Consider the following 23,289-nt stretch of genomic DNA (forward strand, 5'->3'; position numbering starts at 1 on the left):
CTTCTTTTTTTTTTTTTTTAGGAGAGACAGTATTTTTCTAAACCAGCTGTAGCTTTGTATACATTTCCAATTGTATGACTCTATGTCTGATGTTTACGTTGAAGGAAAGCTTACACTGAGTACAATAGGCCCAAGTTGGTTATGGCAAAAAGCCAATCATAACAGCTATATACTTGATTGGTATGCTGGGAAACGTTACATCATGTTACAGGACATGCAAAGCTATCTGTTTACATATAATCTCATAGATTAGCATAGTAGGCAAGGGTTTTGGTCACCCATTATGACAAGCCGAGGGAGTCGAATTTTACTGTGATGATTCTTGTTAAGCCCTACTGAGAGGAGTTGTATATTGTTTTGCCAAATTTAGTTTTGTAAATGTATTTTGTTATATTGAAACTCGCAGATTCCCATTATGGGCATTGGCAACCCACCCACATAATCTGCATTATGGTATTTATTATGTTTAATGTTGTTTTGACAACTGTATTTTGAACATATTTGTAATTATAATACGGTATACCTGGTGATTGCCTTGTTGGAAGGCTTATGCCCAACACAGTTGATCTGAGTTGGATATGGTGACAAGCCAATGGTAATGGTTATAGGCCTTATTGTTTATAATGAAAGGTTATGATAAAGGCAGTAGACCTGACATACTGATTGTGAAAAGCATATGTTAAAGTAAAATAGGCATTTAAGGCAGATCGCTGATATTCTATATTAGATCCTACAAATAGATAATTTGCTAAATGGAATCTCACAGATAACTGTAGTAGGCAAGGGTTCTAGTGCTGGTTAGCCACTTTGACAAATCATGGATATAGAAGATTTACACTGTCAGAATCCTTATTAGGGCCCTTTAGGAGAGAGTATTTTGCTTATGAATATATATCCCTACTCTAGTTTGCCGTTGGTTTGTCTGAGTACCATTTACACTCCCGTTTCTTCCAGGACATTGTAATGAAGAGGACTGTGGGTCAGTCCCTATCAGTCATTGGCTTTCTTGCCCTGTGAATGACCGCATTTTCCAATCATGTGTACATCCACCTGAAAATGAGTGCATTACAGTGTTGGCTTTCTATTTCCTCCTTTGATAGTGCCCCTTTCATTTCTTATTCTTTTTATACAGCTCCCCAAGCAGTGCTTACAGGTTGTTTGCTTACTGCGCACTTCATCTGAAGTGCGCCACGTTTCACATGGCCACTTCCTCAACATCGGGAACCATTATGGAATGCTGTTGTCTCTGACGTATAGTTTTTACCAGTCCAAGATAGCCAACACATTGGTTTTAAATATGGGGCACCCATGCTGTAACTTTAAAATAATGATAGACTATTTATTATACCTTTGCAAGACAAGCACCTGCTGCTATGTTTAGATATTACAGGCATATGCTTCTTTCTACTTGTATTCTTTTAGATGTCATATGTTAATGTTGTGTTTTATTGAGGTTGTGACAGAGGGTGAATGCAAGAATGAACTCGTGGGTGGATTAATGGATGCATGGGTACAAAGACTGGTGACATAGTGCAAGTGTGATGAGTTACTGAATGCTTAAACCCATCAATGACACAATAGGCACTTTTGCGCAGAAGCCATGCCTATTGGCATTACCAATACTTGTGTTTATTTTATTTGGCTTTGTTCTGTCCTCCCTCTGTCAGTGTAATCTGCCCTCTCCTGACTACTGTCATCACCCGGAGTAGACTCACCATGTAGAGGGTGAAGGGGAGGCCGAGCAGGAAGAGCCAGAGGTAGAGGTGTAGCGCGTTCACCAGGGTGCTCTGATGGGGGTCGTAGTACCAGCCTCCCGTGAAGGAAGCCCAGACTCCCTGCCGCAGGATCTGTAGTGTCTGGGACCCCATCCTCTTCCACCGCTCGCCTCAACCTGTGCGGAGCTCACTACCGTTGCACTTGGACCCGCCGCTGACCCCGGCGGAGCCGCCCACCGACACCCGAACCCGGCCTAGCTCTACCCCCTGCCGCCATCTTGTCTCCTAGCATCCGGGAGGACTGGCCCCCGGTCCTCCCAGCCCCGCTCTGCTAGACCTCCATCCCTTGCGTGCGCCACAACGAGCAGGTATGAGCGACCAACGATTGAAGAGGAGCAGCGTCATAAACAGAAGGCGGAAGAAATCGCACAAACATGGCGGCCACGACACAATATCATTTCCCCCTTGTAACGGAATTGAGAGCAGCCCGAAATTTACACAAGATAGAATTTTCGATGAAGCGGGCCAAAAATTAAGAAAATATTACAGAAAAATATATATTTAATATCTCGATAACGTGGCCCAATTCTTTTTCCTTAAATTATTTATACTCGTGTGGCCTTAGGCCAATATATCCTAAACAGATAACATTTCTCATTGTTTATGTTAGAATAGTAGTTGCTGTGGAGCTTGTTTCGCTTGGAATTAAAAATAATACTGCCCCAAGATGGCTGCTGATTTTTACCGTTATTAGCCGGCAGCGGCGGTCCACTCATTGAGAACAATAAAAATAGGACTTCACCGGCTAGCATTTCCGTCTTGTAGGTCGCCGATAAGCGTGTTCCTACCACAACAATACCCCCGGGGACGAATACCGCGGAGTCCCCCCGGGGCACCCGTTCACAGGTGGGTTTGAATTTTGTGGACTGTCCACCCTAGAGAGTGAGGTGCGCGAGAAGTTCAGCCACATCTCCTCGAGAGAGATCTGGAAGCCAGACCCGCTTGCATGTAATTAATCCTTAAAACAGTTTACGCCTCTGAATAAAAATAGTAGGTGTGAGGGTGGGATGATCCATGGCAGGTAAATACACTGAGAGCTGATGAGAGGTAAAAGTGCACACAAAAAGACATTAAGGGGTTTGGATGAAGAGTTAATGTATAGCTGCTTAGTATCAATTTGCATATGTGTGACATTTCCTTGTCTGCACTGTGATCGTGTGTGACTCCAGTGCGTTACGACTGCCCCTTAGAGTGAAACGTTTATATTATGCGCTTTGAGTTCTATTAATTTCAGATATCACTCTTAATACTGTCCCTGTGCTGCTGTTTTCCCCGAGCTCCTGAACTGCAGTTATTGTTTATCCCCGAGCTTCTTTCTGAACTGTAGTTATTGTTTATGCGTTAATGTAACTTTCGAGACAAGTTTCCAGCTGTGGGTAATGTGTGCCAGAGTCTTATAGCATGGCAGGAGCTCACATGCATTTCCAGTGAAAAGGAAGTGGAAAACATAGTTCTTGGATGTTGGAAGCTGGCTCTTTATATGGTATACCAAAACAAGAAATATTGTGCAAAGAGTCCAGGTCTTCCCTTATGAGTGGACAGGGGCTTGTTGGAGCAATCCCAAGGTGCTTTTCTAGGAGGTAATGTGGTCGAACAGCCATAGGCTTATCAGAGAAGAGTATTAGACATGTGTCGTGTAGCTTCAACTCTCCATGAGGAACTGCCCCCGTTTGTGATCAGCATAACAGTTCGGAAGGTGCTTGACCGATTCCATGCACCCGCTCTGGATATTTTGTCCTATCGGCCAGCTAGCTCACAGTACCATCATAAGCAGTCCCTAAACCTATAAATGTAGGAATCGTGGTAACAAATCTAGAACCCTGTTGCTCTATCACTTGTGCACTCTCTGTCAGAGAAATATACAAAGAATACACAGACAGGCGTTGTGAGAAAGTTCCCTTTTTTGACATGGTTAGCCCCCAACTTTTTTGCCTGGAAAATGATGTGGTTTTAATTGAAAGTGCATAGGGACCCGCCAACCAGGTCCACTGTGCTTGCTCTCCTTCCCTAAAACTGTACCACGATTGGCAACTTCAGACCCCGTAAGTCCCTAGTAAATAGTATCCCTGGTACCTAGGGTATTTGGACAGAATAGGATCCCCTAAAGACCCCAGCACCAAGGCCATGCAAACTTCCACTGCAACCTGCATTACGTGGTGTAGACAAAAACATAAAAGTCGACATGGCACACTGCCTATGTGTCATGTCAAAGCAGTACTGCCTAATGTATGAGAAAGTCACCTCTAGCAGGCCTTACAAGTTGTAAGGCAGAGTGCACCAAAGGTCAGGTGTGGGCATATCTGCATGGGCAGATATGCCCTTACAATATTTAAGTTTATTTTTAATACTGTAAGTGCAAGGGAAGCCATAGAGAGTACATGGGCTGGAATCTAGACAACTGGAGTTCCCCAGCACCACGATGGCTTCACTCTACCCTGGAGTGTTTGGTACCAAACATCTCCTCTTAATAAACCCACACTGATGCCAGTGTTGGATTTAATAAAAACATGTACCCAGAGGGCACCTCAGTGGTGCCCCCTGCAAACCTGCCAACCCTGGTGTGGTCTCTGATTGCCTTTAGGCAACCGCCTGCCACCACCAGACATGGTTATGGGCCCCTGAGTCGAGACCCCTTCCTCTCTGAGGCCATAAACAAAGACCATCCTGGGCGGAGGTGTCACACTTCCTTCCCCAGGCAGGCACACTGCTCGAGAGGGAAGCTTCAAAGGCCTTGCCGCATTTGTATTGTGACCCCAGCCTCTGCTGCTAGCTGCAAATGGCAGCCCCCGGTTCATCCCCCATTTTGTTGTGAGAACAGGCTGGAAAACTAAGTGAGAATAGAAGGTGTGCCCCCCACCCAACCCCCACGTCGCCAACTCCACCCCTCAGGTGCTGGAGGCGAAATGAAGCATATTTTTCCCTGCCCACCATCTTAAAGATAGAGGGACTTATGCAATCAGTGCAAGGACTATGCCCCCTCCCACAGGAGGGTGGGATAAAAGAGGGTTTAAATATCCTAGGTAGACAACCCATTGGTCCCACCTGTCACTCCCCTGTAACGCCCCTAAATCTAGTATTTAGGTGGCAACCCCGGACCTTGAAATTAGATTCCTGATGAGCTACAAAGCCCGGACACTGAAGAGCCAGAAAGAAGAAGGACCAGTGACTAACTTGGCGCCAACCCTGTCGGCCTGTCTGCTGCCTTTCGCCCTTGTTACAAAAGTCAACTCTTCCTGCAGGCGTAGTGACCTCCAAAACCTTGGGAGGACTGCCTGCCTTCAATAAAGATCATGATCTCCTGTGTACAGCAGACCTGTCCAAAAGGAACCAACTTTAAAGAACTAGAACTCTGCCCTGAGGAACAGCGTACCAGACCCACCTCTGCACCCAATGCCCACGGCCCGAGTCCAAATGGCCTACTGGTACTGCGCAGGCTCGCCAGCGATTCTGAGCAAGAGTCCATTGTGGGTTGACCCCTGCCGGACTCCACAACGACACCTGCCGCCTCTGGGCGATGACCCCTCACAACGGCGACCTGCCTGATAAGCCGTTCCATCATTGCTAAAGAATACCCCTGCATCGAAGCCCCTTGGCCTTGGGAAGCTTGACCAACGGTGTCCCTGTGTCCCATAGCATCAGAAAGTACCTGGGCAGCTGTGGGTTTTCTTCGCCCAGCCTCCTGGCCAGAGCCTGCAGCCTTGCTCTAAAGCTGATCATCCCATTTATTTGTATTGGGCGCCCCTATGGTGTGTTGGCAATCTGCAGCCACCCGCCCAGTGCTGCTGAGTGTGTAAGTTTGGTGCTGTCTTGTGCCCCCCGTGCTTTCCTCAGCCCCCCAGAGATTAACCCCTGACACCAATTTCCTTACCCATGAGCAGCACATTTTCGATCACCCCCAGTCTCCATTGGTTAACATTAGGCGCCCGACTCCGAATTTGACCTCTGCACCCAGCCGCCGCTGGCGGTGCAGTCTTGGTGCTAACTTGAACCTTGCCTGGTGTTGACCACAGGCCCCAAAGACTGGATTTGTAAGTCGTGTACCTATCTTCAAAACAGCATTTGTTTTCCTCTCATAGGTTAACATTGCTGAACTGAAAAATTGTCTACTTTTTAAAGTGAAAAGTATTTTTATTGAAAAACATACTTAAATATGGAACGTACATCTTGGACCTAAAATAAACTAGAAAGAAGCTTATTTTTATAAAATTGGTGTGGATCTCCTTTTTGAGTCGTGTGTCCTTTATTAGTCATTGTGTGTATAACAACTTACACTCCTCTGTGTTAGACCTGTCTGTTCGACCACACTATCACAAATAGAGCAATTTGGGTTTACATTGAGCACTGTACTCTTCTGATGGAATCTCTGGACTCTTTACACGCTATACCCAATTATTGGTATATCACATAAAGAGCCAGCTTCCTACAGGCGTAATCAATATTTATTAACCCAACATGATTCTTGTATAAAATATATGTGCTGCAATGATCAATAGACAAAAGCAAATGCAAGTTATTTAGAAGTATTAGGACAGTGCACAGAATGAACAGTTCCACGATCATTCTCAAACAATGTATATATGCAAGCATATAAAACAATATAGAAATCCATTGTACTCCTACTATGCGTCCCCTAACCTAAGTGTCTAGGGTGTGCGTATTCTGCCAAGAGCCGTGTACTGGATGAGCCAATCCCTGTTACCCGAAGGGAAAGAATGTAGGTCCCCGTCGTGGTCATGAGCTGGTGATCCCTCATAGAGAAGTGAGCAAGCAGCTGGGCTGAAGCTTTAGCATGTAGTGACCTTGCAAATGACTGCAATCCTTGCCTTGGGCTATGTCACCGTATGGACAAAAAGAAGCAATCACATTTGCGCACAATGTATGTATAGACCTTGTACACAATGTTCAAGGTAACACAGTAGTGTTCTTGAGAAGTTGATTTTGTAAGCAAAGTATAGTTTCTTGGAAACCAATCCGTACTGTCATAGATGCAAATGTGTGTCAAAAGAGAAAGAAACTTAGGAAATTGTGTGCATGTAAAAATGGCAGTGTTTTCTTTTAGGCCTAACCGAGACACATGACACCCACTCTGCGAACATAAGTCCACTAATAAATTATCCAAATAAACAGAAAGCTATGGCTAAAAAAAGGCAGCAGCATATGTAAATGTGAAAACATCCTAATATTCTCATTTAAATTTGTGCTAAAAACTATAAAGAGGCAATCATGCGATTTTAAAAGCACAAAGCAGGCTTTTAAAAATTATAAAAGAGTAATACAAGTCAATTTAAAGGGCAATTTAGGATGTAAAAAACAGGAGCGCATTAAAAGTTCCCATCATACAGAATGGCCGAATATTTGTGTTCCGAATGGTAGACAAACATTTCTGTGTCCAGCATCCGTAGACGATGATCCCAGAGGCACACATCAGAGCAGATTTATAGAGCAAATGTGTTCTCATCCAAGCCCCACAGCTGCCATTTAGGGAGTGATCACAGTCAGTTGGGATTCTGCCGATCCAGAGCCAAGATCTAATCCACCAGGGGCAGAAGCATCCTAGGAAGTCTCGCAGAATGTGGCCAGGAGCAATGGAAACGGACTGGACAGCTATACAGATGGGCTTTTAAGGGGTCTGTTTATGTTCGAAGCCTCAACCAGTTGCGACCTTAGGCATAAATCCAAAGCACACTCAAAAGTGCGCAGCAGAAAGCGGAACACGGGCTGCTCATAGTGAATCTGTACAGGCCGAAATGAAATTATAAGAACCGATGCTCATTCAGTTCTCGAAGCAAGGGTGCGCCAAAGAAATGCACCATGCACTCACGGCACAGTAGCACATGAAGTAGTGCCAGCTCCATTTGATCTCAAAATGGGACATCCATTGCGCAGTAAAAAATTAAAATAACTGTCCCGACAATCAGGTACAGGATCAGTCGAAGTCCTCCAAAGATGCTTCCAAGCACAGAGCGGATAAAATATGGAATTACTCTGAAAAGTGTCTGGAAGGTTTTAACCAACCCTGAGCCTAAACTTTTGAAAAAATGTGCAATTCCCTTCCTACTAGACATGTTAAAAATACGATGCACCTGCTCTCCAAAAAGTTGTGGGAAGTTAGTTCAGAATAGCGCCTGTATCTCCGAATAAGACCTTGCAGGCTGAAGATCAAACGTCTCCTGAGCAGAAATTAAGGCCACATCATTTTGAAATAGTAAGGCTTTCGGTTTGCTCAGAGCATCAAATTGCACGTTGGTAAGATTTTTTGAAGCCCAAAGCATCGCCTCCCTAACTGTATGGGCAGGAGGAAACGGAACTTGTGTACAACAAGTAACAATGGAAGAAACTGTTACCAGATTTTTACCCCTGGCTTCATTCCTCAGCAACCTTGACTGTTCAGCATCAGGTAACTCCTGTAGAGAGCAATCTGAAACCTGGACGTCTCATGGCAGCCGGGGAACCTTTCAATTAGCATGATAAGTTTGCCGCAGAAGCATTATAGGCCCCATGCAGCGAAACGTCCTTGCAAACAAAGGACCCTCTTAAAGTATTCCCGCAGTCTGAACCACTGAGAAACACTTCAGTTTCCTTATTTCGACACAGAAATTTGAAGGAAACTCCCAATACCCGTGTATAAACCCTTCTCCTCACGCTTCATACCTGCCTACTTGGTGATGTTGTAGACCAGGGGTACTCACAAACTTTCTCTCGGGGGCCAAATTTACAGTGTGGTTTGTGGCAGAGGGCTGCACCGGTGGGGGCGGGGTCAGTGGGGGAGGGGGCGGGGCTAGAGCAACAAAAAAAAACTGTGACCATGAGGTTGAACACAGGCCCCTGCAGCAGACGCCTTCGTCCACTGAGCCACCAGATTCACACATCTCTATCTATCTATCTATCTATCTATCTAGCTCTGGCTCCCTCCCTCCCTCTATCACTCTCCCTCTCTCTGTCTCCCCCTCTCTCTCTATCTATTTATCTCTCTCTCTCTCCCTCTGTCTCCCTTTCTCTCTCCCTCCCTCAGTCTCTGTCTCCCTCCCTCCCTCCCGCCCTCTCCCTCCCTCTCTGTCTCTCTCCCTCTCTGTCTCCCTCCCTCTTGTCTGTCTGTCTCTCTCCCTCTTGTCTGTCTGTCTCTCTCCCTCTTGTCTGTCTGTCTCCCTCCCTCTTGTCTCCTTCCCTCTCTCTGTCTCCTTCCCTCTCTCTGTCTCCTCCCTCTCTCTCTCTCTGTCTCCCTCCCTCTCTCTCTGTCTCCCTCCCTCTCTCTCTGTCTCCCTCCCTCTCTCTCTGTCTCCCTCCCTCTCTCTCTGTCTCCCTCCCTCTCTCTCTGTCTCCCTCCCTCTCTCTCTGTCTCCCTCCCTCCCTCTCTGTCTCCCTCCCTGAAGGACCACACAGTGTTCGTGTGTGTGCAGTTCTCCCTGTAGAGTGCACGTGTGCAGACTTCCAGCCTACAGGCTATAGATATGCAATCTTCCCTCCTGCGCTCTATGCATGTAGAGCCCTTCCCTTTGCAGGCTATATGTGAGCCGTTAAATGGCGTTCAATCCTCTGTGCAGCGAACACATACATCCCTTTCCTGCAGTGTTTAGTGTTCACGTTTCCAGGTGGGAATTCCCTCAGAGTCTTCCAGTTCACCCCGGTATGGAGTCTGGGCAATACTTTTGTGGTAGATCCTTGTTTGATATAAAATCACCTCGCCTGCAGTCGGCCCTATCCAGAAAATGCAGACGTCCATAGACACGTTTTCTTTTTTGGATCCATTTCACAGGGCAGCAAATAAGGAAAGGAGGAAAGAGAAGGCACTACCCGTTTCCTGGAGTCTTGGTTTTCACTGAGGAGCGAGACCGAAAGAGAGGGAAGACTCGGAGGCTTAGAGTCCGTCACCGGGGCATGCGCTCACAGTTTAATTTATAATTAATTTTGTCGTGACACCAGGGGCACAGGAAGCTCGGCAAAAGGTCCTTTAAAAGTCAGCTGTAAATAGCGCTAGTTACTGCTGACTTTTAAAGGGCCTGAGCTTCCTGTGACGTCAGAGGTAGGCAGGCCAATCGGAGGAAAGCAGAGGAGATGGCCGCAGGAGGAAACGTTGTGATTACGTATTAAACGCGTATTCACAAAGTTTGCTCCTGCGGCCATCTTCCCTGCTTACTCCAGAGAAGTGCACTGTACTCGATCTCGATCAAGGTCCGCGGGCTGCCAACGGCCCGCGGGCCGTACTATGAGGAACACTGTTGTAGACAGTACTGAAAATGATATGTCGAAATTGTGTAATATACCCATAGATTATCCAATCCGCTGATGCTATTTTAGCACTAGTGAAAGTTAACTGCTCTAGTTTTTCTGTGTGTAACATAGTGTATTTTGCATCTTTGCGTGCCATCAGTATCTGTTGTTCCCTGAGATGGTATGGAGAAACAGACTCGTGATGTCGCCATGTCATACGGCCAGAATGTAGTGTTTGTAATGTCCAGCTGAGTAGCATAATAGGCCAAAGCTGTGACTGCCCATGTTGTAATGCGGACATGTCTTATTGAACAATGTCTATTGCTGATGAAACTATGTTTCCCAAAGAGTATACTGTAAAGGATAAGGTGGTCATACCGTTGTCAACCACTGCAAGAGCTTGTTCTTAATTAGCACTATAAAGTTAGTGCAACCTTTCAGCTGCTGCTGCTAGACGTTCGGTTAGAAATGGTGTTTCTGGTTGGCTAAGGCTTGCGCCAAAGCCAGGCAGACACCACCACTCTAGTCAGGGCAAGGGAGTTACACGCTGATGGGGGAACGAACACGAACACACACACACACACACGCACACGCACACGCACACACCCCCCCCCCCCAACAACTCTTCCTGTTTTCCAGGGGCCTCTCCACCAGATTAGCCGCATGCTGTCTTCCACCAGTAGGCCCCCCCTCTCAGTCAGGCAGCTTGCCTGGCTTCCGGGCCGTGGCGGTGATTCACTTCCCGATCTTGGTGACAATACAGGGTAGGCTCCTGTTTGGAATAAGGACCATTGCAGGGTGGGCACCCTCTTACACCATTACAGCGCGGGGTGGGCACCCGCTGTTTAGATGTGCCACGAGCGGGGTTGACACCCGCCAATAAAGCATAAATGTGGGGTGGGCACCTGCCGTGCTTAAGCACCGAAATGCGGGGTGGGCACCCGCTTGAAAGCACAAAACGCGGGGTAAGCTCCCGCTAATCAAATAGGAATAAAACGCGGGATGGTCACCAACTCCACGGCATCACTGGGGGGATCCCCATGTCGGGATTCCCTCCCTCCAAGTTGCAGCTCAGCGCTGCCAGGTTAAGCCATCAAATAAATGCTCCTCTTCCTAGGAAAGCAAAACACAGCGCTCACGAGGCGCTAGATGTCCCAAGATTCAAAAGCAAAGTTCTGGGGTTCAGCTGGGCCCAGGGAGGCCAGCACACAGGCCCTCTAGCAAGGAGGCAAGCCCCCATGGCGGCTCCTCCTGGGCCCCAGCGGCAGCAAGCCCCCAAAGGTCCAGGAACAGCCCATTCTCATGGGGTCACAGCCCCAATATTTATACACCTTTTTCCTTTGTCTGCGCTAGCACAAGGCTTGGGGAACCAGCAGAAACTGGTTCAGGGGGGAATTGGAGCACTCTGTTGACAGGGCTCCTCTTCGCCTTTGTCAGGTGGGGGCTCGTCATCAGACACACCACAGAGGGGGCAGAGCCTCCATTCACTAGGGCAGGCACAATCCTACTCAGGGACCAGGGTCTTCTCCTCCCATTACTCCAAATGCAGATGTCCCATTCAGCCTAGCGCTGGCTCACCCTGCCCCTCCTGGAGCCACACACACCTTACCAGCCCCTGTCACTCAAAAGCCAGACATGCAATTCCCATCAGGCAGGCAGATACATAGCACACAGAAATGCTAACTTTTAAAAGAGGCATTTCTAAAATAGTTATAATAAATCTGCACACACCATTACGTAGCATTTATTATCACTATTCCAAACATACCAAACTTGACCACGCTGCGCCTCTCATATCAGGAATTACCACTGAAACACTTATCAGGGAATCCACAATGCATTCCAATGGGAGGGCAGCCCCACAGTAGTGTGAAACCAAAATGGCACTACCAGGACATGTTACACACTTAAGGTACATGTCCTATATTTTACCTACAATGCACCCTGCCCATAGGGCTAGCTAGAGCCTACCTTAGGGGTGTCTGACATTTAGTAAAAGAGGGGCACGGACATGGCACACACTTTAGGTGCCACGTCACAGCGGCAGTCACACTGTGCGCACAGGCCCTGCAATGGCAGAGGCTTGAGACCGGTTTGAAAGGCTACTTTGGCGGGTGGCGCAATCACCGCTGCAAGCCCACCAGTAGCATTTAATTTACCAGCTCTGGGTATATGAGATACAACTTAACAAGGGACTGACAGTAAATTAAATAGGCCAAACAGGTGTAGACCAATCTTATCATATTTAACACAGAGAGCACACGCACTTTACACTGGACAGCAGTGCTAAAGTGCCCAGAGTCCTAAAACCACCAACACCATGTCAGAACAAGCATTGGCATAGCCAATAGGTCTCGCCTTTGGGACCTTGTAAGTGTTAATCCGGAGCTATTGGCTTTGCCAATAATTAGGTAATACTGTCACAAAATGTGCCGCATAATTTGACTTTTGTTGCCAATTAATGAACATTCTGCAAAGGTCACAATGGCATAAGTAAAGGAGAGCCTGTACACTGACGGGGAAATATATAGTGGGCTGTGAAGTTCTCCAGGCTTTGGCCCTGTCTGTCAATACCACTGCAGTAAGAGCTGCCAGGATCCACAAGCCACCACTGCCAACGGTGCTCTGTAATGCTTGCTGCTTTACGCTTGAGCTAATACTAAACTCATTTTACTGACCCTGGAAGTAAAAAGGGCTGAATTAGCTCCCCTGGGTCTCAAATCTGTGAAGCACAGCTAGATCCCTCCAGCAGTGGCAAGAACCCACTGAGCCGTCTTACAGGCTATTTGTGTCCAGCTGCCTGCCACACTGAAAATATTCACACTTTGTACTAGATGTTAGGCTGATGTCACGTTTGAATATTTTTATTTAGACACAACAAAAACATGTAAATAATTACCATATATGAATAATGTTGATGTGCTACAACCTCCCGTATGATCATGTCCAGGTGGGCAACAATCATTGCTGTATATGGGATAAAGTACTCCCTGTCACACATTATAAGGATATTGCTAATCATTAGGCTTCATATGAACAAGACAGGTTGTTTGCTGACATGAAGTATGAAAGAAGGGGGGGCGTGGCCAAGCCGCGAGCTACGATGGCTGCGCGGTGTTGAAGCTCCGCCGGCAGCCCAGCAGAATCAACGATGTCCCCTGCCTCCTGAAGCGAGAGACAGACGGCGAGCGATGCCACTTCATCCCCGGATCCCGGGAGCCTAATTTGGGGGCTCTGTGTCCACGGAGGCGTCCGTTGGCGGCCCGAATGCGGCTCTACCCGCGAAGTGGAAAAGACAAGATGGCGGCCTGAGGGGACAAGACAGAGCGGACGTGGTGGCGACGGCTGCTGGTGCAGACACAGGTACCCTGCGGGGGCGGCTGGGGTGGTGGGTGCCTGGGCGCGGGCTTGGCGGGCTCCGCTTCCCCCCGCGCCGTTGCACGAGCGGCGCCGGTCGTGTAGCTGGACGGGATCGGCGCCGCTTAGCGGCCCCACCCGCGCGGCTCCCCGTTCTCTCCCTGTGTGCAGCGGGTTGGACGTGTTAGAGCGGGCGGCGGCTTGACCGCTGCGATGGGGGGCGAGAGTGTGGGCCTGCTAGATGCCCCTGCGCCTGGGTCGTTCCTGCCCCCTGCGTTGCCCCCCTCAGCGGTGGAAGTGTGCACTGGACGGAGGTGGCTGGTTGACCTGCCTGATTTGCCCGGCCCTCGAGTCCTGCCACATGTGGAGCTGATCCCTGGAAGATTGTTTTTTTCCCCCTCGGTGCCTACTCTTGCCAGTGCTGTCCAACAGTTCTCTGTTTGCTCCAGCCAGTGGTCTGAGCTTCGCAGTGCCTGGGGGCTGTGCGGGTGATCATCGGCCCTGGGCCCGGAGCAGGGCTGCGGAGTTAACTGGCCTCTACACCGCTGTAGCATGGGTCTGCGGCTCGAAGATAGGGGTGACATGCATGACACTGCGTAATATGTGGAAGCGCTTTTGAGAACCACGCATTGTTTTGAGACCGGGGATACCTCACAGGTCCTACGCTATCCTTGCCTGTTGACACCCTAGAGGAACCCCAGTGGGCTGTACGGAATCTGGTCACTTTGCGGAGGCATGGGTCGCAGGGACCCGAAACAAAGAACACTTCCATTCGAGAAGCTTGCGGATCAACCATCAGAGAGTGCCCCTGCCATGGCGGAACATGCTGAGAGCCCGGCTGGTGGCGCGTCGGCCCCGGCCCCGCCCGCGGACTGGCTGCAGGAGATGAGAGCTGGGTTCAGATCCATAGATAGTCGCTTTGACTCCCTGGACAAGACGCTGGAATCAATGGGCGCCAAGATACAGGCCCATGATCGACGTCTGGATGTGGCAGAAGCCAGGATCTCTGACATTGAGGACGGTGCTGCGCAGGCAACTAAGCGTCTCGACAGAATGGAGCGCATACTAAAGGATGTGGCCATTAAAAACGAGGACCTTGAAGCGCGCAGTCGTCGCAATAATGTTTGTATTCTTGGGGTTCCGGAGTCCACAGCAACGGGTCGTCTGGATGTCTTTGTGGAAAATTTGCTTGTGGACATATTTGGGAGAGACTCTTTCACGCCAGGCTTTGTGGTGGAGAGGGCGCATCGCTCCCTTGGGCCGTGTCCTAATCCGGGACTCCCTCCTCGCCCTCTGATAGCCCGCATCATGAACTTTCGAGACCGAGACACTGCCTTACGTCTGGCCAGAGAGCGGGGAGACGAAACCTGGCAAGGCTCAAAAATTGCATTTTACCCTGACTTCACAGTGATGGTACAGGAAGCCCGGCGTAAATTCACGGGGGTAAAGGCGGCGCTCCGCAATCTCGGCCTTAAGTACGGCATGCTATACCCTGCACGGCTGCGGGTGGAGATTGAGGGCCGGATGTGGTTCTTTGACAATCCTACAGATGTTCAGGACTTCTGTCGTACATACAAACCTAATAAGAGCCCTCTGCGGGGCGGAGGGGGTGGTCCATCTACCCCGCACAGTGACTCAGTGGCTAGCTTGGGCCTGTTTTCTGGCTCCGGGGTGGGATGAGGTGGTGCACTGTATGATCTTTCTTTATTGCATTGTCTATATGTTGGGGACTCATGACATTTTTGTTGAGAACGCTATGCAATGCTGGGTTGCTGTCGTGGCGTTGCCACCCCTTCTGGTGGAAACCTTGGGGTTCTTACGCTGGTTCTAATGTTCCTACTGTAAATTGTGTTTGCCCATGGCATAAATGTATGGTGCGTTTTTTTTTGTTTACAGGTTGGGGTTGGCCTCACATTTATTGTAGTAAGGCTGGGTGGGGGGAGGGGGGATGGGGAAGGTAGTTTTGATCTCAGTAGCATTTATATTGTGTGTCGTATTTGGTGGTATATGGGTGATATGATGACACCTGTTCTCGTCTGTTTCTTCACGCTCCTGGATGGCTCGGATAGGCTTAAATAAATGCCCCTTAGACTTGTCACTGTTGTCGTGAAATGTCAGGGGCCTTAATAATCAGCGTAAATGCAGGCAGGTGGTGCACTATTTGACTAGGCATAATGTGGACGTTGCCTTTATCCAGGAGACACACTTACCCACTACAGACACAGCACATTTTGCGGCGAGCTGGGGGGCGCACAGGTACTTCGCCAATTTGAGCAATTATGCTATAGGCACAGCAGTATTAATCCATAAAAGAGTCCCGTTTCACTGCCAACAGGTTATTGGAGATAGAGAGGGGCGCTATATCATAGTGAGGGGGGTGATGATGGGTCACAAGGTCATCTTGGTATGTGTCTATGCCCCCAACACTGACTCCCCGGAGTACTTCCATGCGCTACACGCTCAACTTTCTAAACTAGAACCTGCTTTGCTCCTGATTGGTGGAGATTTCTATCTTTTGCTGGATGCGGGCCTGGACGGTAGCTCAGGTGCGGCGGACACTAAGCCCAGAGCACGGCGCGCAATCCATGAACTCTGTGACCATTTCTCCCTTATTGACATTTGGCGCAGGCGCAACCCTTCCACCACTTGCTCTACACACTTTTCTGGCCAACAAAATACTTGGACTAGGATTGACTACTGGCTGCTCTCCCCAGGTGTGTCCCCCTGGTACCGGACATTGAAGACTCTCCCTAGGACGTACTCTGACCACTCTCCTGTGTTGCTTTGCCTGCATGTACCGCGCCCCGAGGGATTTGAGAGACAATGGCGCTTCCCTGGACGCGCGCTGTTAGACGACCTTTTCCGTCATGAGGTCAATGAGGTGATTGAGGAATATTTTGCGATTAACACTGGCTCGGTGGATTCCTGGGCCATGCTGTGGGAGGGGTTTAAGGCCTACATTCGGGGTGTTTGTATAGCCAAACATGCAGGGGTCCTTAAGGCGTTGCGTACAACACTTACACAGTTGGAGGCTCAACTAGAGTCTCTAGATGCGGAGGCGCTTCGCGCTCCTCCTGGCTCTGTACTGGCCAGGAGGCTGAGCCTCCTATCCGATTACAGGGAGACTCCGGATAAGGAGATCCTTTATCTGGGTAAATATCAAACTGTCCGTAGATATGGGGAGGGCGACCGTCCGGGCCGCACCTTAGCTCAGGCTCTGAGACCACCGTACAGCAATGCATTCGTTACTGAAATCCGTGGCCAGGACGGATCGCTTCGCACGACACCCTCGGGGATCAGGGATGAATTTCTTGCCTACTTCTCGGCATTATACACGACTAGACACAGCAGTGACACTGTTGCACGAGAGGACTACTTATCTGAAATTGCGCTAGTGTTCTTAGAGAAAGGCATGCAGGAGTTTATGGCGGAGCCCATAACGGTGACCGAGGTACGAGGGGCGATTAAAGTGCTTAGGGGCTCCACTGCTCCGGGCCTTGATGGCCTGACGGGCGAGTTCTACAAGGCCTTTTCGGATCTGTTAGCACTGAAACTTATTGAGGTGTATGCTGAGGCCTTGGAGCGGGAAACCCTTCCTCCCACCTTGAGCGAAGCGGTCATTATTCTACTGCCAAAGCCTAATAAGGACCCAGCGCTTTGCGGGTCATACAGGCCCCTTTCGCTATTGAACAACGACTTCAAAATCCTCGCCAAAATCGTGGCCAACAGACTCTCACAATTGATGGAGTTTATTATTTTGCCGGCTCAATCAGGCTTTGTCCCCCACCGCTCGACCTCATTGAATTTGCGGACTTTGTTCTCAGTACTGCATAGAATAAACCCCGCTACTCCAGCGGCAGCTATACTGCTTGACACAGAAAAAGCATTCGATACTCTTGAATGGCCCTTCTTCTTATCCATAATGAGGCGGATGGGCATGCCAGCTGGCTTTATTGCCACCACGAGGTTCTTATACAGTCGGCCCACGGCGAGACTCCGCATCAATGGCACGTTCTCACGCCCGTTTGCTCTTACCCGTGGCACCCGCCAGGGTTGTCCGCTTTCCCCGCTTTTGTTCATTCTCGCCATGGATCCTTTAATTCGGCATTTTCAAGAGCGTCATCTTCACAGAGGGCTGCAATTCAGGACAGGTCCCTTATTGGTTTCATTATATGCCGATGATACTATACTTTATGTTAGAGAGCCACATCTGAACCTTGCACCGCTTATACGGGAAATACTTCGCTTTGGGCGGCACTCTGGGCTGGGTATCAATTGGCATAAGTCCATAATTTTTCCGTTGATCAGCTGCACCTCCCCTTGGCAATGCGAGTTTCCGCTGGAGTGGTGTGCGGACTCTGTAAGGTATTTGGGTATCCACATAAACCTGAGTCAAGATCCGGTTCTACGACTTAATTATGGCTGCGCAACTACGAAACTCGAGTCGCAGGTGGACAAATGGATACGGCTTCCTTTATCCATGGCAGGTAGAATCGCTATCATAAAGATGATAGTGCTCCCTAAATTTGTATATTTTTTTAATAATATCCCCATACCCCTCACTCAAAGTTTTTTTGCCACGTTGCAAGCCCATTTGGTAAGATTGGTCTGGGGCGGTAAGCAGCCCCGGGTCCGGTGGAAGATACTCACTCTCCCGTACGATAGAGGCGGACTTGGAATACCAGATTTTTATCTATATTACCAGATCGCACAATGCGCCCATGCCTACACCTGGTACCACCCTGATGCGCGGATTCCATTTCTGCGCCCGGAAGCTAACTTTTTGCTTCCTGACCGCTTTGCCACGGTACTGCCTAGAGGCGAACCCAGAAGTCCGTCGACATACAAACGGTTTCGACCACTAGCTGGGCTTGGAACAGGCTCCTACGCTACACGGGTCAATCCACTTTATATTCCTCTTCTCTTCCGTTGCCAAATGCCCGCTGGCTCCCCGTCGCCGGTAACGCACATTTACTGAGTTTGCAATCACCAACATGGGTGATTTGTACCAGGGCGGGCACATATTCTCGGTCTCGGAAGAGGCACGCTTCAGGGACACCACATTCATGGACAAATTTGTTCTCAACCGTCTTTATTTAACAGCAAGATCTGAGATAAAGGGATTCCCATTGGAGCCTGCCTCCTTCGAGCCACTGACTCTCCTCATTGAGAAGGAAACCGGGGCACATATAATTTCCAAACTGTGTATAGCACAGGTTCCCTGCATAGACGATAAACTGCGTTTGGAATGGGAGTCTGACCTGGGACGTCCTATTTCGGATGATCAATGGTCCGCCTGCTGCAAGGTCACCAAAAGAGTATCATTAAATAGTCGCCATAAGCTTTTACATTATAAGTTTTTCCGTGGAAGCTACATGATACCGGCAAAACTACATACTATTGACCCGGAGAGACCCCACACATGCTGGAAATGCGGCGCCCCACACGCTGATTTCGCCCATATGACTTGGACCTGTCCACGTATACAATCGTATTGGATACAGATACACACAATTCTGGGGGAGATGCTTGGGCTCACTTTGGTTCCCACCCCAGAGGTGGCATTGTTGGGGTATAACGGTCAACTTTCCCAAGTCAGTTCGGAGGTTAACATCCCTGTGTTTTCTGATGGCAAAGCGGGAGATTGCGCTGGGGGGGCGGGGCGGTTCCCACGACGCAGGACTGGCCCACTGGTTTGGCCTTTTGCAGCATAAACCGCGAGATCTATTCTAGTCTACTTCCCAGCATAGCGCGCCCTAAAGATATCTGGGGTCCCTACAGAACATATATCGTGACACTGCCCACTGCCTCTTCCTCCCACTCCAGCTCAGGGATTGTGCCCACAGGGGTTGGTTAGCTCATGCGTTCGGAACACTGTCACGCCGAGCGGGCATTGTGTTCGTGGAGGTATCATCCTGCTCCCCCCTAGACAGGTACAGATTGTGGAAAATGTCGAAGTCAATACCACATGAGTTTGTGAGTAACGTTTGGTTGCCTGGAAAAACATTTGAGGGGATTGGGCTACACAAATGAAGTTGGAAAGGTGTGACAAGTCTGAGTAATGCTGCAAGGACAGGGGTACCTTCATCGCAGAGATAGGAGTGTATATTGGAAATGGAGACAGATGTGTTGTCATCGAAATATGTTTCGCACACCAAAGACTAATGTAACTAACGGATGAGACCTTATTGTTGATTTGATTATAAAAGATAAATAAAGTTTAAAAAAAAAAAAAAGTATGAAAGTAGGATCTGTAGGGCAAAGTTAAACACACCGAAAAGCCGTCAGGTATTTGCTGCAATCAGAATCAATTTAATACGAGTCCAAATTTATTTTAAACGCTGTTGCTCAGAATGTGGAGAAGGATGCAGAGAGATTCACTCTTTCCTATAATTACTTTGAAGTGTGCAAAAATAAACATGTTGCATTAATATCTCCTTGCTATTGATCACTGTTAATCTAGATAAACAGAATAGAGAAAGGAAAAGCCATGCTTATTTTTGCAGTTTAAACTGCAGATTTAAGTATGCTTCATCACCTTCCTTCCCTTTTGGCTGCTAGTCCTGGCAGCAAGCATTGTGATGCTAGAACTAAACTGTAATACATGATTACAGTTGAGCAGCTCAACATTTCTTTATTACTGGCAACAGAGACATCAACAGTCACCTGTAAAAAGGCAAATACAGACTAGCTTATATCCATGGATGCCGGCACCCATGTATATTAGGACCACTTGGTCATTGTATCCAAACCACCCTGTGGCACAAGATCCACAAGAGGAATTTTACTGTCCCTCATCAAAATGTTCTACCTGTAGGAGGCAGACCGCAAGAAGAAAAGCCATCCGACTAGCCACTCTATGTTGGGTAGATGGCGTATGCAGTTAGAATAGGCTTAGTCGTTGACACTCACTGCTAAGTTGGGCCGGGGGACCCTGAGTTTGGAAGGGAGGGTACTCCGTCACTGTTGCTACAGAGTACACCCTCTGCCAAACTTTACATCAGCCCCTATGCCTTGAAATGGTGGATGAATCTTTTCAAGAGCACATGAACGTTCTTAGATTTTGTGGAAGGAAGTCACTGTTCCAAATCACCCACAGACGCCTTCCATTTTATTGAAATATTTTAATTTGATGCATTTTCCATTTGTCTTGATTTATTTCTTCAGTAACAGAATAACTGAAACGGATTCTGTGTGAAACACTCATTGACTCCCCACATCTAGAGAATCACAGGGCTCTTCTCTGAGATTTTATCAAATATGTCTTTCATAATTGAGCGAGGGACTCCTTGATAATCATATTATTACAGACACAGTATCATTTTATTTCTAGCAAAAATCTTCTCTTTGGCTCTCAGACCCTCCCCTGTGTGAGATGGCATCATTTCTTGTATTGTAGGAGTTATCATAATAACGTGTCGCTACCGGTGCCCTTCTCTGAAAATCGAGCGAGAGATGCACGGATAAGAACAAGCGCCGATCGGATGTGTCACACAATGAGACGCGCGTTGGAGTCAGCATCTAAGACTCCAGCGCAAGAATCTGAATAATAAAAACGCATTTCTTCTTGCTCTCCTTAACGCAGAGAACATCAAAATCCAGTAAGCAGCCTTCCCTCAGGCGTGGTCCTTCAAGTAGGACCCGTCGTGTAGCTGCCAGACACCTGGGCACGAGGGAGGATGAGGAGGGCACATGGAGAGGCAGAAGGTAGAGAGCGGAGGGAATAAGGTGAGCCAGAGAGGTGAAGTAGAGACGCGAGGTGATTCAGAGCAGAGAAGGACACAGGCGAGGTGGAGAGCAGACTCAGGGCAGCTATGGAGGTGGAGAAGGCAGGAAGACTGCTGAGTCGCAAAGATGAAGAAAAGGTGAGGCAGGGGCATGTTGTAAAGAGGCGGTGGAGTGTGATGGTGATACAGAGAAGTGAGGCAGAGAGACAAAATACCGTAGAGAGGAGGAGGGGAGAGGGGATATGGTGAGGTAGATGGACAGAAGGGCGTGCCTTGTAGCATGAGAGGACAAGAGGCGAAAACATGGGGAGAGGTGAGGAGGAGTGCTGAGGGCCACAGGCCAGGCGGAGACAAGCGGCAGAAGAGCGGAATACAGAGGGCCGGGGCAGCTGTGGTGCAAAGGGGTGCCATGATGAGGTGAGCGTGAAGGGTTGGGTGCGTAGGACGAGGTGCTATGCAGAGGATGTATGAGAGACGGCACGGTAGAAGAGAGAGGGGGTGAGGCGTGCACAGAGGTAAGGTAGAGTCACAGCAATGAACGAGAAGTTCAAGAATCTTCCAAGCGCACCACGCCGAATCATCACGGAAATAAAGTAACCTCGAGAACCCCGAGCTCGCCTCGCTTCCTCCTGAACAAAAGACACATCATTCAGCCAAAGCATGGTCGTCCACTTGAGCAACAAGCCCGGGAGTGGTGCGTGCGAGCTCGTGCAGGCTTCACTTTTCAAGCACTGCACTCATGCTTGTGGCGCGCCGCTGCTCGCTCCCACAAGGTGGATACCGTCACAAGCACGATGCAGTGCTTGAAAAGTGAAGACCGATGGCTAAAGGCCCTCCTAGAGCAGCGCATGTGTGCTGCCTAGGCGAGACCTAAAAATGGCTAGGAGAAAGGCAAAAAGTTTAGCGGTGACCCTGCAAAAAGGGCCAAGTACAACACTTTCCATATTTTGTTATATGTGGCATACAATAAGCGAGTTTGACGTGGTTTTCGAGGACCTAATAAGAAGTCCCTGAGTTCCAGATCATCTGATAAAAGGGACAAGTGTTGTATCGCCTGAGACAGTGTTGAGGTTTTTAGCCAATCAAGGCACTGCTTCCCAACACTATAAGTTGTCACTACCCCTGAGGGTTCAGACTATACGTACTGCATGTTCGGTCTATTTGTTTTAAAACCCTCAATGTTATCTTGGAATCGTGCCTGACATCCAGTTGTGTCTAATGGCAAAACCAACCATCCCTTCCAATTTGTGTCAGATGAATTGTATGTACCATTCTGTAGCATGGGGTCTAATGTATCCTCACTGTGTTGTGTAAACTGTTGTCAGTTTTCAAAACTTTAGAATTTTTGGTGTGTTTACATCTTTCATCTTGGCTAATCCAGGACATGTTGTTTGTTACACAGTTTTGTTCAGGAAAACCATTTGTTGTTGTCTCAAGCATGCTCTAAACAAAGCCTTAGTTCCCTGAACCTGCCAGTCTTTTGTCCACCAAATGGTGTCCCTCTAAAAGTCGAAACCTTGTACAGAGAGCTGGGAAAGAAAAGAAGCAGAATATATCAGTTTGGTGTCTATCAGCATATTTTTCTTTGCAGGTGATGGTGCAAGCCTATAGTAATACGAGGCCGGGTCAAATGTATCATACCCAGAAAAATAAGCAAAATTCTGCGCAACTGTTTTTGAACGACCCCGTGGTGGTGCAGGGCAATGTTCCCATTGCGTGTCATTGAAAACAAGGAACACTAGCTTTATGTAGAAAATGATGACCCTAATGTTTAAAACAAAACATTTTGTCATAGTTAGCTGTACCAAGGCAAAACTAAAGGGGATGATGGACGGAGTGTTGAACATTGCAAGCACTCACCTCCAGTCAACTGATCAGGGTTTAATCCATCATCATTCTTTAGCTCACTCTGCCACCCCAGTTCAGACATGGCCGTATGCAAATCAGTCTGACCCTGTGCCTCATGGGAATAGTCCAGCCCGAACTGCCAAGCCATGTCTTCCCTGGACCAGAAACAAGCATCCTGGAATCGGTTTCCGGCTAATCAGCCATCATCAGCCAGGCTAGCTTGAATCCAGTGGCAAAGTGAGCAAGGGACCTACGTCTGGGCATACCCTGCCAACTTAAGGCGAACAAAGCGGTACAAAAGGAGATGATGGACGGAGTGCTGAACATTGCAAGCACTCACCCCAAGTCAACTGATCTGGATTTAATCCATGATC

The 23,289-nt window shown here is 48.4% G+C and overlaps 2 protein-coding genes across 5 annotated transcripts in view; one reads left to right on the forward strand and one right to left on the reverse strand.

Annotated features, from left to right (window-relative positions):
* PCNX1 (pecanex 1) overlaps nucleotides 1–2,191 on the reverse strand; it is a 617,237-nt gene extending 615,046 nt beyond the window's left edge. For all 3 annotated transcript variants that reach the window (XM_085627291.1, XM_085627290.1, XM_085627289.1), the window contains exon 1: nucleotides 1,716–2,191. In XM_085627291.1, coding sequence (XP_085483417.1) covers nucleotides 1,716–1,868 — 153 coding nt within the window. In that variant the 5' untranslated portion in view covers nucleotides 1,869–2,191. The remainder of the gene's footprint in view (nucleotides 1–1,715) is intronic.
* The window catches only part of LOC146799658 (uncharacterized), a 71,425-nt gene continuing 50,131 nt past the window's right edge, over nucleotides 1,996–23,289 (forward strand). The window contains exon 1 of one of the 2 annotated variants that reach the window (XM_085627293.1): nucleotides 1,996–2,621. The gene's annotated coding sequence lies outside the window, so the exon portion shown is untranslated. Of the gene's footprint in view, nucleotides 2,622–2,670; nucleotides 2,724–23,289 lie in introns of those variants that run through there. The other variant, XM_085627292.1, reaches the window with a different exon arrangement.

This window comes from Triturus cristatus, chromosome 9 (genome assembly GCF_964204655.1).
Source record: "Triturus cristatus chromosome 9, aTriCri1.1, whole genome shotgun sequence".
NCBI classification, from domain to species: Eukaryota; Metazoa; Chordata; class Amphibia; order Caudata; family Salamandridae; genus Triturus; species Triturus cristatus.